At 51.6% G+C, this 19703-nt stretch overlaps 1 protein-coding gene across 1 annotated transcript in view; it reads right to left on the bottom strand.

Annotated features, from left to right (window-relative positions):
* The window catches only part of Adgra1 (adhesion G protein-coupled receptor A1), a 40318-nt gene extending 20878 nt beyond the window's left edge, over positions 1-19440 (bottom strand). The window contains exons 1-6 of the mRNA XM_050137318.1: positions 19162-19440; positions 18302-18499; positions 12473-12786; positions 7385-7512; positions 5590-5713; positions 1474-1619 (exon numbers count right to left, since the gene is read on the bottom strand). Of these exons, the coding sequence (XP_049993275.1) occupies positions 1474-1619; positions 5590-5713; positions 7385-7512; positions 12473-12484 (410 nt within the window). The 5' untranslated portion in view covers positions 12485-12786; positions 18302-18499; positions 19162-19440. The remainder of the gene's footprint in view (positions 1-1473; positions 1620-5589; positions 5714-7384; positions 7513-12472; positions 12787-18301; positions 18500-19161) is intronic.
* Between the last annotated feature and the right edge of the window lie 263 nt (positions 19441-19703).

The raw sequence follows: 19703 nt of genomic DNA, 5'->3' as shown, positions 1-19703 counted from the left end.
GTCCATGGGCCATGGCAGCCAAAACAAATGTACCCTCTGAGGAAGTGTGGCTGGTGCCCTCCTTTACTCATCGTGCTCCATTTGGGCCCCCGTCTAATTGGGTACCACTGCCCACACTCACCATGGCCCTTTCCTTGTCATCTACTGCACGGTGTAGCAGTCATCTCTGGAAATGTCCTCGCAGACATACCCAGATGTAGTCTTCTGGTCTCAAACATGTCTCCATTCAGTAAAGTTAACAATGAAGATCCAGGATCAGAAGGCCCATTGTGGGGTCTGAGGCGAAAGACTCCCTCCTTCCTTCTTAGCCTCTGGTTTCTCTGAGAAGGGTCAGGTGCAATAGTTCCCTTACCAGCACCAGGCTGGGTCAGAAGCCAGCAGAGGGAAGCAGGCCTTGAGTGGAGAACGAGGCAGACACCCCTCAAGTCTCTGAACCTGCACCTCCACATGATATGAACCCGCTGAGAGTGTGAACCTGTTGGAGGGCATGCACATGTGTGTATACATGGATAACATGTATCCACATGGCTATGTACCTGTGGATGTGTGTTGCTATGTGTGTACAGAAAGTACATATCTACATATGTCTTAGCGTCACTGAGACCAAGAAGCAAACCAAACTCACAAATGCCCGGTCACCATGTGTGGTCACTCCAGGAGTATGGAGGGCCTTCTACCAGTAACTGGGCAGTTCAGTGTCCCATGCATTTATAGGGACATAAGTCTTCAGACCAGCCAAGCTCCAGCCAGAGATACTATTGTCAGTGCCCTGACCTTCAATTTGCCCCAGACCTACCCTAGGTCTCTGTCCCTGTATTAGCCTCACCCCCATAGCTGAACCCATCTTACTTCATGATGTAGGAGTCCCCTCTGTATGCTGTGAATGTGTTTTATTCATAAAGAAACTGCTTTGACCTGTGGCAGGGCAGAATAGAGCTAGGCGGGAAAGCTAAACTGAATGCTGGGAGAAAGAAGGCAGAGCCAGAGAGATGCCATGTAGCAGCCCAAAGAGAAAGACGCCAGACAGAACTTTACCCAGTAAGCCACAGCCTTGTGGTGATACACAGAATAATAGAAATGGGTTAATTTAAGATATGAGTTATCTAGAAATATGCATAAGCAATTGGCCAAAATGTGTTGTAATTAATATAGTTTCTGTGCGATTATTTGGGTCTGGGCGGCCAGGCACAAACGAGAAGTCACTGTCTACAACTTCAGAACTTTGCTCTACTATCCCATGTTACCCCTGGTCCCCATATTCATCACAGTGCCTCCCAATTCCTGCCCCCAGACTCTTTCCCCCATTGACTGTGCCACCTCATAGCTCTGTCCAACCCTCAGGTCACTTCTGCAGGCCAGACCATCTCCAGCCTGGAATCTGGTGAAGGTTTGCAGGACACATAACCGGTGTGTCCAGGGTTATGGGTTTCTTGGGCTCAGGTGGTGGAGGGGCCCATGAACATTCTTGGATACCTGAGCAAGGGCTGCTTGGGGTACGGTGGCTGGTCTGCACCTGGGCATGGCAGGGCCTTCTTGGTCACCTGTTTGTAGATGTTCCTGGCAGTCACTCCGATCCACAGCATGGTAGAAAGCGTAGAATAGTGCAGTGCAATGCCCACCTGGGAGGGGAGAATGTCAGCCAGCCACCTCCTCCAGCCACCTGCCCCAGCACAGCACTGCACAGCAGAGTCCCTGTGCACATGCCGCCCAGACTCTGTGCTGGAAGGGTCCTGAACCCTGACAGCTACTCTGAAACTCTTTAGGGACAATAAAAAAAATGAGGCCAACAGGAGGACAGGTAAGGGATGTGTCAGGGCAGCCAAAACTTTTAAACTGTTCCGCTGCTTGCTGTGTATGTGAACCTGTAAGAAGCTCGTGGTCTTGCATTACTGGTCCCCCCTCTGCAGGACGTCTATGCTGCCTGTGAACTCTGGCCCCTCTCTAGGGTCCCCAAGTGAAAGGCAGGCACAATTGTACAGCAGGACTCCCAACACGTATTCACTATGGCACTGAATTTAAGGAAAGGCGCCTCCGGGACGAGGCTCTGATAACCTGCGCCTGCACGGCAGAGGGACTCATTGCTATGGAAACAGCCGCTGGAGCCAGTCCCATCCAGCGCTTTTACGCTAGCTAATTACGCATTCCGCACTGCTTCATCTCCATCTGATTCCATAAAATAAGGCTACCTTTGAGGTAATAACCTGACATTTCGAAATGACAAGTAAAATATTGCTATAATCGGAAAGGACATAAATGTTTAAGGAATACGGAGATTTCCTGAATAAAGCTAACACCGCGCCATTATAATGATTTATCAAATCCAGAGTTCAGTTTTTACTTATGAGTAAATGCTATAATAATTGATGAGGATTTGGGACGGGGTGGGGGGGGGGTAGAAAGATTGAAGAACTGTTTGTGGTTTCAGATGGCTTCATAGGTACAGCACAACGTGACCTATGAGTTCAGCTTTCCCTTGGTCTTGCTGCTGCCCAGGTGAGCTGAGCCTTATGGACATCCCAGGCACACTGAGCTCACCCCTCCTGGATGAGAGTACGGGGTCCTGGACCTGAGTGTCAAGAGCCATCTGTCATTTAAGAATTTAGGGCAAGGGCACCCAGAAGAGGGGCGGGCAGCCCCTGCTTGAAGGAAGGTCTGTAGTGTGGTTGTCACTGTCATATACAAACAGAAATGTCCGACTCATCCTCAGAAGGGCTCCCGACTTTGGTCTTGAGACATTGGCCCAGGGCCTTGAGGTGGGTGGCCCAGCTGGGAGGAGGGAGAGAGAGGAGGCCTGGCTACATCCTTCCTTAAGCTGAGTCTCATCAGGGAGTGGGAGAAGATGTACAAAGGGCAGGCTCTGTCTCTTAAACACCAGCTTGAGGCAGAACACACAGGGAGGTCAAGGGAGCCGCCGCCTGGCTTCCAGACAGCTTGTGCTATTGAAAGGAAGAAGCAGGCAGGGCACCCTCCCTTGCTTCCGGACCCAGGGCCAGCACTGACGCACATTCATTATGTGGGACTCACAGCAGCCGTCTGCTTTGTTTATGATGTCACTTAGTACTTTAATGAGACTCACGGTCATCTTTCTGTTGCTATGACAACTGTCTGTTCTGGCTAGCCATCCAGAGCTCTGGACCACTTCTCCTGGCTGTTTTGTGGCAATGCTGAGCTTGGATGTGGAGGGGCTGGGGCTCCTGTACTCAGTCACCTGGTTGCTAATCTACGTGGGCCCACGTCTAGCTCTCAGTGAGCTTGCTTTTAGCTTGCTCCTTCTCAGCCATTTCCCTCTTGGCAGGTGAGGGAGCAGTTGTGCTGTGTGAGCTGGGCCAGCTCCTGACCTAGCAGGCTTCTGATTAAAGCCAGCCTGGCCTCTGGCTCAGGGAGGCCTCAGAAGACATAGACAACCCTACTTCTCCTTATAGGCATGGGGAATTAAGTGTCCTGGTGCGGTGGAGATTGTCACCTCTAGAGTGCTTTGTGGGAACTGAGGTCCTCACCCTTCAGCTCTTCTTTACTTGAGTTCCCCCCCCCCGCCACTTCTCCATTGCCCTTGCAGCCGTTCTGTGTCCCCCAAAGCTCACCTGCCTGTGGCTCTTTCTTTCTCTCCTTAGTCTGTTGTTCACAGCTTCTCCCAACATAGCCCGGCAGACGTGTTTCCATTGGTCCCACATCCCTAACCCTGCCTGGGCCTGGAAGGTGTGTTGCCAAGTAAGGGATGAATAGAGATTGGTCACTCCAGGAAAAGCCACAGGAGACCAGAAGGTGGCTGCTTTCTGCGGTCCATCCAGCTCTAGCACACGGGGACCCGTCCGTCATCTGGAGTCCCAGCATTGTTACTAAGGACTTCTCACCTGGGCATGACCCTCTCAGATCTTAGCTGGGAGGATGTTTCCAGGCCGGTTTATCCCCACTGACCAAAGCTCTCTTTCCGGTCCTGCACCTGTCGAATTCTGGAATGCCACGGATGCCTACCTTCCGGGACTTCATGGGGCTGGCCTGAGCCTTGGGCCAGTGCTGGACCTCATGGAAGCACCAATATTATTGCAATGGACGGTGTGGCCAGCAGGCCCCAGCTGTGCAGCACTTGGTGGCAGAGTAAAGACATAAAGCTAACAACCCCCTCAATTGCCTTGTCTGTGGCTTCTGGACAAGGATTTTAACAACAGGAGCGAGTGGGGTTTCCTAGCCCTCGCTGTGGCTGTGTCCAGCTTAACGGAGGCAGCCACGGAGGAAGCCGTCTTCTCTCCCTTCCATTCAGGCATGTGGTACTCTCTCTTCCGCTTGTCTGGCCCAGGCCTGGGGAGTGGCCTGGCTTCTCAGGGTTGAATGTGTCACATAGTCACACATTTGATGCCCAGGGCACTAGAGCATTGGTTGTCTTTCAGGTGTAGGTGTCATGCTCACAGACCCCTCTGAGTCTCAAATGGCATCGGTGTGGGGAAGCAAAGTAGCAGTGGTTGACTCAGTTGGAGCCTGCCCGAGCTAGGTGGGTCTGTGGGAACCAGGCAGTTAGGAGGGTGTGTTCTCTTATAGCTAACCCACTGATCCACAAGATAAGGCCTCACTTTCAGCTAGCTGCCCATGTAGGAAGGATTGCAGGTCACAGGAAAGGCAGAAGGAACCAGTTAGTATGGCTATTGTCATTAATGTGGGTCCTGTGGTCTTCAGGTATTGGCTGCAGGTGATTTCTGCAGCGGCCAATAGCTATTCGCAACAGTGAGGGATACCTGAGGACCCATGGTGCAGGGAAAATGAATGACAGAAACCACCAAGGTCGTTGGTGAGTTACTCTGGGTCTCTGAGTCCCTGCTTGACCTCACTCATGGAGCCTAGGTGTAGAGCAGCTCTGGGGGCTGGGCAAACACAGACTCCCTGCTGCAGGTGCAGAGGGCTCTCTTCCTTGGCCCCGAGTTACAACCCAACAGGACAGTCCTGGGATTTACTTGGAAAGGATGCTCCCTAGCCTCACCTTAGTCGGGGCTCACAGGTTATTTCTGTTTCCCAGTTTAAGCCAGTCAAACCAGGTCACGTGTGTGACAGCAATGTGCCTTGTGATTTGAGATAGTCTTTGCCATGCTGGGTGTTTCAAAGCTCCCCCTTCCCTAAGAGAGAACAGAGATGCCTGGGGGTGCTCTGCCTGACTCATGCAGGGATGGAGCCTCTGCTACCACCGGTACCTATGGCTGGCAGATCTGCTGGAAACGTGAGGTTAGCACCTGGAAGGTCTCACTCAGCCCACCCCTGGGTCCTGCCTCACTGATCTTCAGGAGAGACATCCTGTCCCCTTTCTTGTGAAGGTCACCATTTGCTGGACAGTGTATGTCTAGGTATATGGCCCACGAGTCCTCAGACAAATTGATGTAGGAAAGAATAAAATGGTTTCATATGGCCAAGTACTGAGCAAAACAACCTGCTTCAGAAGGAGTGGGATTAGAATACGGACCCACTAAAGAAACCTCACTGTCCCCTTCAGGGGCACCATCTGAAGAAACACTAAGGTATTATTTAGAAATGAACATTCGCTTCCACCTTGATAAGAAAGCTGGCGTGCACACTTCTGTGTTTTAGCACAGGGAAGGCAGCACTCACCGCTTGGCAGAGGATGGGGTGCTTGGTGCGATTGATACCACCAGCAAACACCGTGAAGGTCAGAGCCGCGTGGAAGCAGAAGTTGAGGAGCGCGTGCCGGCCTTTCCGGCTGATCCGGATGGCACTGTGGGGAACAGGGATTTCACATTAAAAAGCAGTGGTTCAGAGAAGAACCCGGAAATACCACACCTTGTCCACAGTGGGAACACCAGGACCTCAGCAGGGCTGGAGGCAACCCATCCAAAGGACAGGACCATGGGAAAGATGGACAACTGGGCCTTGTCCACCTCAGCAGGTTCTCACTGGTGCATAGAGTTTCCGCCCCTCTGCTCGTCTGACAGAGTCTGCCTTGTCTAGGATCTCAGAGGGAGAAGCCATGTTCTTGATTCCCAGGACAGCTTCATCTCTGAGCAGATGTCTGGTACACAGAGAGGGCCAGACTATGTGACTGTTTGGTTCTGATAATATCTATGGTCACCAGCATGGCTAAAGCTCTGCCTAGCCAGTGAGGGCAGGGCCAATATTGCTCTCCATTATTGCTTTTCTTATAACTTTACCTAACCATGGCTGTGCACGTGTCTAAGTCTACAGCTCCTCTGGTCTGAGCATGCTTCTCAAAATCCCTGTTTAAACTTAATTGCCAGTATGCTGGTATTAGAAAACGGTTGTTGGGGCAGAGTTCTCATGAATAGATTTAGCGCCCTTATTAAAGGGACCCCTAGGGGCTGCCTTTCTCTTTATACCACTGGAGGACTCAGAAAGAGAGTGCCATCCATGGACCAAGATATGGGCTCTCATCAGACACTAAACCAGCTCAGTACCCTCCTCACTCTTGACTTACAATTTCTAGAACTCTGAAAAAACTATTTCTATTTTATCCATTGTTATCAACTCTGTGGTAACTTGGTAGAGCTGCCAAAATAGATTAAGAACAATTTTGAACCTATCCAAACCTCTCCCATTGTTATCATCTCTGTGGTAACTTGGTAGAGCTGCCAAAACAGACTAAGAACACCTTTGAACCCATCCAAACCCCTCCCACAATAGCACCTTGTCATACCAAGCCTTCGCTTGTGACTGGCTATGACCCAGACCTAGGCATCACTCGTAATTGTGGTTATGAGTTTGGCTGTGGTTGTGATCTCCTCCTTCTATGTCTCAGTGCGTCTTCTAGGGATTCAGGCAGACAGCAGTCACACACATCCCCATTCCCAGACATAGGCAGCCAGAAAAGAACTCAGAAGGAGGCCTCTGTCTAGAAGGCCCTCCCTAAATAAAAAGGCACAGTAGAGAGGAACTTCAAGGTTCTGCAAGAGCCTGCCCATGCCTCTTAGGATGCTAGAGTCAACATGCATCCATTTCAGGATGGACTTATTTCACAGTGTTACAAGAACAGAGGGGCTGATGTTAAGAAGGCTCAGTGGGGGCTGCAGAGATGGCTCAGCAGTTAAGGGCACTTGCTGCTCTTCAGAGGACTCTGGTTTGGTTTTCAGCACCCACATGGTGGCTTATAACCATTCTTAACTCCAGTTCTGGGGGATCGGGCACCCTCTACTGGCCTCCTTGGGCACCAAGCACACACACACACACACACACACACACACACACACACACACACACAGAACACATATATACATGTAGGCAAAGCACTTACACACATAAAATAAAAATAAATTAGCAACAACAACAACAACAGCAAAAAGAAGACAGAGACCTGGGATGGAAGGATTGGGTTTTCTCCAGTACTATGCCCTAGTGGCCACTGTTCCAGGGAGGGTGAGGAGGGCTCCCTTACCTCTGATGCAGGATATAGGTGATGACCGAGGCAAGGAGGCACAGGAGCATGACCGCGGTGCAGGCATACACCACGGGGTGCAGGAACTCCCCTGGGTACTGGGGCAGGGAGAGGACAGTCTTCAAATCCTGGAAAGGAAGCAAAGACTTGAGTGACCGATATGGCCGGGATTCCCCAAGTGATTTCTCAGGTGTCTCAGGGGGGATCAGACTGAAAGGGACTCTGCTCAATGGCTACTCATGCAGGGTGTAGGGCATAGTATCCCGGGAGCCCACCTGGGACTGGTGTCTTCCCAAGGCTGCTCAGCTGAGAGCATCTTCCCACGACTCTGAGAGCAGCTCCCAGAGGGACCACTTCCACAGTGCCCACACCTGCCTTGAGCCTTCTTTCTATCCACATCCCTAGCAGAGGGCGGGCAGACGCCAGCTTCCACTGTGTGTGCCATTGCTGCCCCTAGAGATGGTATAGGACACTCAGCCTCCCCAGCCCACTCCCTACACCCCACACTCCTTGACATTATGCTTTTGCACGACTCCCTGGGGAATTCTGCATCATGTTTCAGCAGCCCTAAGACAGTGGCATTGACCTGAGCAGACGGAGAAAGAGGAGTTGTCATCAACAGTTGGTATGGCCTCGGGACCTTTTCTACCTTCACCCACTCTACTGTGTATCAGAACTGAGGAACAAGGTTCAAGGTTACAGTTCAAATGAAGGCATGGCTGCCCTTTGGTAGGGAAACACAGAGGAATGAATGTCTGGGATGGAAACGCTCAGAAATCCTTGGGGCCCTGGGGTCAGAGTCCTGGCCAATATGTTTGGGCAAGAGGGTCAAGTCTCTGACTTTGAAGGGACAGCTGGTCAGTGGGCAGCCAGGGCTAGTGCCCACAGTGTTCTCATAAGCCTCACGCTTCTGGGCCATAGCTGGTGCAGGGCAGAAAGTCTGAGGGGTAGGTGTGGACATGTTGGCACATGAACAACTCTCCAGAAGACATGGGGCTCAAGAATTAGGATGCATGGAGCCTGTGCCCCTCCCAGATGACAATTTCCTAATGAGGCATTATGTTGTGGAATATTTCTTTAAACCAGGCAAAGATGTGTTACATTTGTTCCTGCTGCATTTGTTAACTGTGTAAAGATGTGTTGCATTTGTGTTGATTAAACAAAATCAACCTGGACTCAGAGAGGTGGGGTTAACAACTGGTTGACAGGAAGTAGCAGGGAGGAGCTTAGTGTGGGTGCTTTTTTTTTTCTTTTAGTTCCGGCTGTGTGGAAGGCAGCAAAGGAAGCTAGTCAGTTGCTATTCTAAATCTCTGAGCTCACAGATTTTCACCCTAGCCTTTGGATCTCACTGTCTGGAGGAGCAGAACTCCCCTCAGGCTATAGGCCGCTGGTAGTTCAAAGTGCAGGCACTGGAATGAACATAACACAACACACTGGAAAGCTATCCCTAGTGCAGGCACACTGTGCTCTCCCTTGGCTGCCACCATATCCTCGCCTCCTTGACTAGGAAACTTTTCCATACTGGACTCTGGGAAGGGAACTCGGCAGTCAGGATAGCCACAGGGTGGCCCAGCTAAGGAAAGATGCCCCATAGGACCATGCGTCTTTGCCCTGGGAAGCCTCTAGAAGTGGTGACCAGACAACAACTGCAGGAGCCTGTGTCTGAGTGAGGACAAGGCACCTGTCATGGGATGGCAGTTTCTGAAAGGGTTGAGTCTGTTTCCCCAAGGTGTGTGTCTTCAACTGGCCCTTTCTTCCTGGACACCCCACATCTCGTCTGATGGCTCAGCTCAGTTATGTGGTATACTTAGGACATTTGCCCATGGGTATCTTTAGGACCATGGCCAGAGACTCCAAGCAACACCCTCCAAATAACAAGAGCCTCCATTAAGACTGCCTGAGTGACCCTGACTTCAAAACCTAAACTCTTCCTGTAGTGTGTTGAGCAGAGGGTCCCAGACCCAGTGTAGTGCTTCCTCCCCTAGGACATTTGGTCTCTTTGGGAGCTCACATGTCCTTCCTTATGGTCTGTCTGCAGGGTATTTGCATTTGCTATGAATTATGGTGTTCTGAGCACCAAGGCCATTATTCAGTCTGTTCGGCTCAGCTGCTTCCTGTCAGACAGAAGCCAACTCTTGAGTCATGGAAAGTACGCTTGCTGATGAGATCAGGGTGCCCACACACCTGATGAGTTTGTGCTGCTGGGAGGTGGGGTGCCCCCTGGGGCCTTAAGAGCTCTGGTTCAACTGGGCCTAAGTGACATTTCGAGGTTTTTGTGCACGTAGGTCTTTTTATGGGGGGGTCTTAGGGTTTTGACCCAATTTGGCCGTTGTTACTAGTGAGGGAGGGACAGAGAGAGAGAGAGAGAGAGAGAGAGAGAGAGAGAGAGAGAGAGAGAAAGCATGAGAGAGAAAGTGCAGTGCAAGCGAGCTTCCCAGTACGGTCCTTCCCTTGCATCTAGGTCTCATCCTGGAAGGAAAACTCTACAATGATCCCGAAGGCCTGTTGCTTGCAAGTCTTCCATGGCCCTCTTCAGGGTCATTGTCACTGTGTATATGTGGTGTGGGGGTGTCACAGGGGCTTGCCTTCTTGACAGTATCAGACTCTTGTGATGGGAAGGATCTAGGGACAGCCAAGGAAGGAAGAGGGCTCAGATCTGACCAAAGCAGTGCTTGCGGTGTCCCTGATGCTCTGAGTTGGTAGCGGTGTTCCACATTCTTATCTCCAGGCCCTATAGGAACACCTGCACTTGGATACTCCTCTCTATGGCTTGAATTCACACAACAAAGCCTCATGGGAGGCCAAATGGAAAAAGTAGAACTGTCTCTAGTGAGCTGACAGGATATTCAGAGAGTCAGCTTGCTACGCAGTGATGTGTTTTGAAGGCTGCTGTCCAGACAGGGTCACACAGCCTTGGGTTGAGGGGCTCAGTCTCAGCTGGATATTCACAGGGGTGGCCTCTAACTCTTTAGTCCCTTGTAAGCTTGGGAGATCAGATCTGAGGAGGTGGAGTCACCTATGTGAAGACAGACCTCAGAGACTAAGGGCAGGCTGACCCAGGGGATGACCAGTAAGCTAGGGAAGAAGTGAGGTTTGATTCGGCTTCCTGCTTGTTTGTATCGGAATGATCGCCTGTGCCTTTCTGCATTTTTTAGAGGTGACATTTAAAATTCAAAGTAGGCAAGGCAAAATGGAGATGCATTTCATATTTTAAAGTTCACACATGGGCAAGTTCCTCTCAAGGAGTCTACTGTGCAAATGTTCCTTGGGCAAGATTCCAGGGATCTGACATGGGGTCAGGAAGAAGCTGCCTGGCTTGAGGACAAAGAGTCCCTCTGCCGTTGTGCAGCCAGAATATTCTTTGGGGCAGGATGGTGAGCCGAGCTTGGCTCCCAGGTCACCACATAAGAGCTTTCAAAGGACCACAATCTGTCTCCCAGCCAGCTGTGTTGCTTGCTCCCACAAACTGCAGCTAGCATGCTGGTCACCACACGCTCCTGACTGCCGGCTACTCAGCTACTCCTCACATTCCTCAGGAGCTCCGCATCCATGAGGTCTGGTGTGGAGGTCATGTTGATACTCCAGAGGCTGCTGAGCTTGTTATAATCTCATTATAGTGATACAGATCCACCCACCCTGCTGTCACAGAGCTGAATAATACCAAGTCAGGGGAGAAAAGAGGCAGCACCCTGATTCCTGGAAGTCTCCTCCCTTCTCCCATGAGAGCATGAAGATTGTACTGTCAGAGTGCAGGGCCTAGTAAACACCCACACCCTAGAGAGACTGGGGGCCTCCAGAGTCAAGCTTCCCTTTTCTGTTCATTGACCATGGGGTAACACTCCCTTCCTACCCACCAGAGCTGTTGAGTGATGCTCTCAGCACTAAGTAAGAAAATAAATGGGAGATTCAGTAACAGGGCAAAGAAGGGCCACCCCAGAGAACCCTCAGACAGGTCATCTAGGTCCAGGTGACATACTGTTTGCATTGCCTGTAGGGTGGACTGATTGTTCCAGAAAACACTGTGGCATGCCTCTGCTCACTGGGAAATTCCAGAGTCCCTTTCTCTTAAGATGGCTGCTCAGTCAACAGACTGGTGAGTACTCCACCTTGGTGGGCGTATTTGAAAAGATTAGAAGGATTAGAAGGTGTGGCCTTATTGGAGGAAGTGTGTCACTGAGGCTAGGCTTTGAGGTTGCAAAATCCTCTGCCAAACCCAGGGTCACCTATGGATCAGGATGTAGCTCTTAGCCATGCCCGCCTGTTGTCGTGTTCCTTGCCATAATGATAATGGACTAAACCTCTGAAACTCTACGCCAGCCCCCAGTAAAATGTTTTCTTTTCTAAGTGTCACCTGGGTCATGGTGTCTCTTCACAGCCACAGAACAGTGACTAAGACCCCTGCCCCAACATACAACAGCAGGCATCCTGTCATAAGTCATGGCTTCCTCTCACATTTTCATCTTGTTTTAGCTGATGGATCCTTTAGGCTTGTTCTGCCAATGGGACGAGCCAGGAAGCTACACAAGACCAAAGACAGGATGGAGGGAGGAAGAGAATTCAGCTAAGTAACATGACAGCTCTTGGTGACAGTGACAAGCAGAAAAGGAATCTCTTGAAAATGGGGATGCCAGGTCTGGTCACATTGCTTTCTGACCTGGGAGTTTTGAATATAGAGGGAACAACTGGATCTTTCTGGTTTATTCCCACCTCTTTTCTTCTTCCCTCTCCTCCTTTCTTCCCTCCTGTAAATTTTTTTTGTGGGTCTCTGTGTCTGTGTGTGTGTGCATGTATGTGTCTGTATGTGAGTGTGATGTGTGCATACATCTATGTGCAGAAGCAGGCGGCTCTGCCTGCGTGCAGAAGCCAGAGGAGTCGGGCAAGTGTCCTGCTTTATCACTGCCTGCTGTATTCCTTGGAAAGAGTTTCTCACTGAACCTGGAGCTAGCCTTGCGGCCAGTTAGACAATCCTCCTGTCTTTGCCCTGCACGCCACTGGGGTTCCAGGAGCACATGGCCATGCCTGGATTTTTAGATGGGTGGTGGGGTCTGAACTCAGGCTCTTGTGTTTTGCACAGCCCAGTTATCTTACCCACTGAGTCATCTCCTCAGCCTTGGTTCTTCTTCCTACTTAGTCTTCCTGGGTAGTCTTCCTCATCTCCATCTGTGGCTTTGTTTGACTTTGTTTTGTGACAGGGTCTTACTCTGCAGCTGCCTCAGCTTCTCAAGTGCCGGAATCACCCGTGTGAGTCACTGTGCTCGCTCTTCTTGGTTACTTTGCTTCTTCTTCTTCTTGGTTCTGTTTTCTTTTCTGGTTCTGTGCCAACCCAGATTGGTCTTGCTAGATCCTGACGCATGTCTTTGCCTGTCTTTTCAGTGATAACTGGGCCTTATTGATCGATCAGCCTTCCATGGGAAAAGCAGAAGGTAAGTCACTCATTTGCTCAAAACACCAACTGGATATTACACGAATATAGTTTGCTGTCATTTTCTTTTTAGAGGAATACAGGGGATGTTGAAATCATGAGAAAGACATTTTGAAGAGTATTATGGGAACTTCCTTCTGGCCTAATGGTAGCTTTCTCGGTGTGAATAGTTTAAGGGGAATTGTTGAGTCAATGGCAACAGCTCTACCTGACAGAAAGGTAGCTCTGAGATGTCTAGTCATTCAGAACTTGGAATGAACAAAAAGAAAGAGGAGAACCAAGAACCAAACCAAACCAAACTAAATTAAACAAAAAGCGAAAGAAAAAAAAAAAAAAACAACCAAAACAAAACAAAAAAAAAAAAAAAAAAAAAAAAAAAAAAAAAAAAAAAAACCAAACAAAAAAAAACCCCAAACCCCACCAAACCCTGTGAGCAAAGTTCTGAGCTGCTCTCAACACAGGCCTCTTTCACCTGCCTGTAAGGGGAGGCGGGGCTGGGCCATCTGCTGACTCCTAAGCGGCGCAGTCAGGCTAGGCTGAAATGAACTCATCACATTTGGGTTCATATACTGTTTGTAGCTTAGAGCTGCAGGTGTCCCCTCACCTGTTATCCCCGAGCTGACCTCACACAGGCAAAGCTTCCCTGTGCATCTGAAAGTGTCCACCATCAACCCAGCCTTTGTGACCCTCCAGCACTGTGGGAGGAAGGCAGTACCTTGGGGCTTGATTGTGTTCTGTAGACTGCAGAGCCCAGGGCTTGAGGTCTTGGCCTCTATATACCTTTCCAGTGCCTTTGATATTTAAATCATGCCTGTCTTATTATATATTTATTGATTTAATTGGTTATTATCAGTGTGTGGGGGTATGCACATGCCGTGGGGCCTGTGTGGAGGCCAGAGGGCAACTTCAAGGAGTGGTTCTCTCCTCTCCTTTCATTTTAATGCGGGTTCTGGGGATTGGACTCGGGGTTATTGGCTTCTGTCGGTCTTAGTGCCCTCTCTTGTCTTTTTTGAAAGTGGAAATTGAAGACATAAAGGTTGTTGTGAATATGTCATGTATTGGGATCCTTGACCCCAAGTAGGGAGTAGGTGAGGCCTTGTGTCCCTGTTAAATGTGGCTAAGGACCGTCCAGTGGCAGTGAGGTAAGCTCCGGGCCAAAGCAAGGGAGGACCAACCGAGTTCTCTGTGGGAGTGCCAGCTTCCGTGGCTGCTACTGCTATTAATAGTGCTTAGAACAATGCAAGGCCACAGCATTGTCACAACCAACAGATAGGAGTAGCACCTGATCGCCAGACTCAAATATTACAATGACAGGGAGCCAGGGATCAACCCCATGTCCCAGCGCTCCGCACCTTGTCACCCCACACCGTGACACCCCACATCACGCTACCCAGTGCCACATGTTCCCACAGCACCAATTAATCGTTAGATCCCACCCATGGGGGCGCCCCATTACATAAGGCCACTTTAATCCTTCCCACCCTACTTTATCCTATTTTATTCCAGACCATCCTGCGTCATGCCGTGTCGATAAACCACACCATTTCATCCCATACCGCACAAGTCCACATCCTGCAGCTCCACACCACGCCCTTCTGTCCTAGGCTATCCCACGACGTGATGCTGCCATGCCCCACCACACCAGGCTACCTCATCCCTTGCCGTCTCACTCCTGGCCACCCAGTCCACGTCATTCTCCACACCATCCACACTGGTCCTGTCTCATGCAATACCATGCTATGCCACATCATTATTTTGTCTTCCAGACAGGGTCTCTCTATGTAGCCCAGGCTGGCCTTAGATGCATGCCTCAGCCTCCTGAATTTTGAGTAGATATAACCCACCACTCCGGTTTACACGGCCATGCCATTGTATATCATGCCTCTCACACCAAGCAGTCCACGTTATACACCCACCCCATACATCCCGTACCATACATTTCATGCTACACCATACTTTACCATACATCTCATAACGTATGACTCGACACCACAGACTCCACACCCCACTAGCCTGTCCCGAACATCCCATACCATACTCCCACACCATTTGGTGCTGCGCTATTCTACACCATACAACCCACACGATACCACTCCACTTCCCACCACACAGCGTACACCACACATCTGATATCACACTGCTCAGCACCTCAGTCCCACAGTGACATCCAGACCATACACCCTACACCACAGTCCTATACCACACATCCCACACCACACATCCCACACCACACATCCCACACCACAGTCCCACACTACACATCCCACACCACAGTCCCACACCACACATCCCTCAACACACATCCCACACCACAGTCCCACACCACAGTCCCACACCACACATCCCACACCACAGTCCCACACCACACATCCCATACCACAGTCCCACACCAGAGTCTCACACCACAGTCCTACACCACAGTCCCACACCACAGTCCTACACCACAGTCCCACACCACAATCCCACACCACAGTCCCACACCACAGTCCCACACCACAGTCCCACACCACACATCCCACACCACAGTCCCACACCACAGTCCCACACCACAGTCCTACACCACAGTCCCACACCACACATCCCACACCACAGTCCCACACCACAGTCCCACACCACAGTCCCACACCACAGTCCCACACCACACATCCCACACCACAGTCCCACACCACAGTCCCACACCACAGTCCCACACCACAGTCCGACACCACACATCCCACACCACAGTCCCACACCACAGTCCCACACCACAGTCCTACACCACAGTCCCACACCACACTATCTAACGCCACCCAACCCTTACCATGTAGCTACACTGTTCATCCAATGTCACACGCTGTGTACCACGCAGCCTACACCGTACATTCCACACCACACACCCACAACACATATCCCACACCGCATACTCCATCCTCCATATATACACCACACGATTATGGCACATACCCAGGACCATAATTCTACGCCACACGTCTATAACACACATCTGACACCACACTCCATCCATTCCACACCACAAAGCCTACACCGTACATTCCACACCACACATCCAACACATATCCCACACCACACATTCCATACCATACATCCCACACATTGTATCCCACGGACCCCACACTACACCATCTTCTTCCATACACTTTATAACCCTGCTCTGGGCCACACCAATTCACATCCTGTACCCAACCCGCTCCGTTCTACATGGCATGCTCTGTACCACGTTATTCTCTACCACATATCCCACGCCACGACAGAATATGTCTGCCACGTCAGTCTATCCTGTTTAGTTCCTCACCTCTGGTTGCCAGAAAACAAGAGCCAGACACGTGGAAAGTGCCTTAGTTAGCCCACTAAATCTGGATGCTCTCAGGGAACAGCAGAGAGAAGGCAGGTGCTCAACAGTTCCCCCTGTCATTGGCAGGTACCGCTTTGTTCCCTGCGAGAGTAGGCCTTGGTGCTAACTGTGAGAATTGCAGGTGACAGAGGGCAAAGTCAACCATGTCTGGGTGTCTGCTGGAAGTAAACAGCAGTACCTATTGTGGGAACGAGCTGGATTGATTCTGAGTCTGTTACCTGCTGTGACACAGGGGCCCTTGGCTTCACACATTGGACATGGCCATAGGGAGAATCAGACAAAGATAATGTTTAGAAGGAGGAGCATGGCATGGCCTAAGTGAAGGAGGCTTGAATCCAGTGCTCGTTAAGCCCTGGTATGTGGTTCAGAAGACCAGGGTATGTGTTTGTGTCTTAATCCTGGGAGCAGGAAGTGGGTGTTTCATTGCTGGACATGCGTGTTGGAGAAGCTCCGGTAGGCAAGGTGAAGGTACAGCCATGGAGGATCAGCTAAGGTCACACGGTCTCAGGACCACAGAGCGTTCTTTCTCTAGGTCCCAGGTGAACTGCCCAGCACCTGCACCACCGACTGTAGACAGGCAGAAGGTGTGGCACCTCGGGCTGTCCACTCTCTGTGTCTCTGAGATACTCTCATCTGCTAACTATCAGGTGATAGTGATAAAACCCCTGAAAGTCCACAAACTCTGGGCCAAGCTGTCAGGGAGGCACTTACAGTATGGGCTCTTAAATGGACAGCCCTGGGCAGCTGAAGTCTGGCATGGCCCTTGTGTGGAACAGAGATCCCCACAGGGCTGCTGGCAGCTGCTGTGAGCGCTGCACATGAAGCAGGGGAAGCAGAGGATGGGCACTTCTTGCACAGGGAGATGAGTGTAGGCAAGGGTCAGGGGCTTGAAGGGAGTAGGGGAGGGTGGGGCCGAACTAGCAGCTAATTCTGCCCAGTGGGTCCCACGGGGCAGACACGGTAGCCACCCCTGCCTCCCGAAGCTCCAGACAGCTTATCTACCATCTGCCAAGGGTAGGTTTCCATTTTGCAAACATCATGGGCTGGAGAAGGGAAGCCACAAACCATTCCAACCTAGGGCTGACAGCCATGTTGGGTGTGGCACCCGGGGGGGCATCAGGGGAGGGTGTCAGAAGCCAAGGGACCCTTGAGCCCACGCTGCTCTCCTTTGAGAGCTGCCAGTGCCTGGAACAGGTAACCTTGCTGGGGTCAGGAGAGAGCATAGCCAGGAGCTTCGTCTCAGCCAACAACGCTGAAGTGGCGTGGCTTTGGATATCAGGGGTTTCTCTCCTTGGGCATTTTTGAATGGAGCAAGAAGCAAGTGAGGCAGTGACTCAGACAGAAGGCTCCTTACTAGGCGGACACACGGGTCTGCACTGAGCATCCATGCCCATGTCTGGGCTATGGACACGTTCTCCTGGTGGTCATTGACATTCTCAGCACGCACCCCAGCCCGAGCTGCCCTGTCAGCTGTCCCTTGGGAGTATACACAATACATTATTTACTCGGCTGTCAGCCTTCCTGGAGACAGATAGACAGCAACCACAATAAAAGCTTGTGGGAGCCTTCCGTAAGGGCCCCACCATGTCTTGGGTACTGTTCCAACCCACTGACCACACGGTCCTTACTCCCTTCTAGTGAGAGAAGCACCTTCCCCGCTCCTGTTGTAGCCGTAGCTGCCAAAGCCCTTGGACTTTCTGAGAAGCAGGGACAGTTGGAAGGGCCTGGTTGACCTGGCTGAGGCCCCCTCAGTGGGAGGGAACCTTGTCTGGGACTAGACAAGGTTCCCCAGGGCATGGACAAGAGCCCCGCGGATGGATGGCACTCGGCTGATTAAATGATTCGACATTGCCGTGTGCCTTGAGCTAATTAGTATGAACAGCACCAAGTGAGCCAGGGAGCAGACAGACCCTGGCAGGCAGCCAGAGACCCAGGGCAGCCAGACCCTGCTGCCCTCAGCCCCACCCCCATCGAGTTCTCCCACCCCAGGAAAGAGCACATGCTGGACAGTTGCTAACTACCTAACTACCCCATAAGTTACTTTCCTGCCCGGGCCTCCTCCATCTAACAGAGGGTGGTAGCTCTTGATCCGGCGTGAATGCAGGGTGCCCTGAGCCGTCAGCCCCTTGGGCTGTGTACTCACCATGAGCCCTGCAGAGTTAGGGAGGCAAGAACACCGGTGGGGTTGCTGGCAGTGACCACTATGTTGCGCCCTTCTCCCCTCTAGCCTCCATGGCCATCTGGAAGGTCAAGTCCCAAACAGCAGTCACAGTGGAGCTCCTGGGAAGGCTACCTCAGAGTGACTGTGGCAGGATGGCTGAGGAGCTGAAGGCTGACCCACCTGCAAAGACAGTGCATGTTGCAGGCCAGTGCCCGGGTACATTCAGGGGGTACACTCAGGGAGCATATAGTTCCTTCCCAAGTGTGCCCCTTTCTGGCTCCTATCAACCTGGCCAGCCTGTTGGAGTCCCTGGCTCAGGCTCCATCTGAGGCATTCAGAGAGTGGCGATAACCATAGCTTTGGGACTGGAGGAAACCCCCCTTCCGGCAGCCAGAAACCATCCCTGGAGTAGTCCCTACTCCCCATCCCGATGTAAGAATGCTACTTGGTTATTTCAGGCTACACAAGCCAGACCAACATTATCAATTTAAATCAAGAGAATCAAATAAACCTGAATAAATCTCCCAGTCCCCGGGCAGACCTGGCAGGCAGAAGCTTCTGCTGCTTGATGTGGCTGGACCTTGAGGGCTAGCATCTCCCACATGGGCATCCTTGCCTGTGCTGGAACTATGTGGTCTTCCTAGAGCTCCAAGCCCTAGACTTACCCAAAGTTATTCAGAATCCACCTTCCAACACCAAGAGTGACCGAACCCCTCACAGCATTTCTGCCCCAGAAATGGCTCTCATGAGTGGACACTGTGGCGGGCCGGTGGCTTGACCAGAAGCACCACCCCCTCCCCTTCCCTTCTCAGACACCAGGAGGAAGCCACCCAACTTCTCACCTATTTCGGTAAAAGCTGCTGAAGAGGCACAGGTCTCACGCTTCTCATAGGCGAGATGTGGCATGTCCCTTGTGCTAGGGAACAGCGTGCTATGACGAAAGGCATCCGACTGGAGCTTGTGAGTGGAGTTATCAACAGATTGCAGGGCTGCAGCCTGGCCAGAGCACTGCGCTGGGGACGGAGCTCTGCACCCGGAGGGAGTGAGTCAGAACCCAGAAGAGCAGGCATCCAATGCGCTCTCTGCAGGCAGTTTCCAGCTCTGGGTTGGGGGACGCCAGCCGCCTGCGCGCCTGATTTCTGCAGTAGCAGCCAGGGGAATGAAGGACCGGCCGGGAAGCAGGAGCTGTAACCATGGGGACTGGGGGAGGCGCGGACCGCGGCAGCGCCGCCCGCCGTACCCTGGCTCCCTGCGGCAGAGCGGGAATGGTTCTTCCCAGCCCGGCGGCCCGCTGCCCGTCACACTGCAGAGTCGATTTAAAGAGACAACCGACTAGGGTTTGCTGCTTGCTTCCAACAGATTCAGACAACTCACATTAAAGCAT

This window comes from Alexandromys fortis, unplaced genomic scaffold (genome assembly GCF_014885135.2).
Source record: "Alexandromys fortis isolate MF-2015 unplaced genomic scaffold, M_Fortis_MF-2015_v1.1 scaffold_3, whole genome shotgun sequence".
Classification (NCBI taxonomy): Eukaryota; Metazoa; Chordata; class Mammalia; order Rodentia; family Cricetidae; genus Alexandromys; species Alexandromys fortis.
This window is presented reverse-complemented; position numbering and strand designations above follow the sequence as displayed.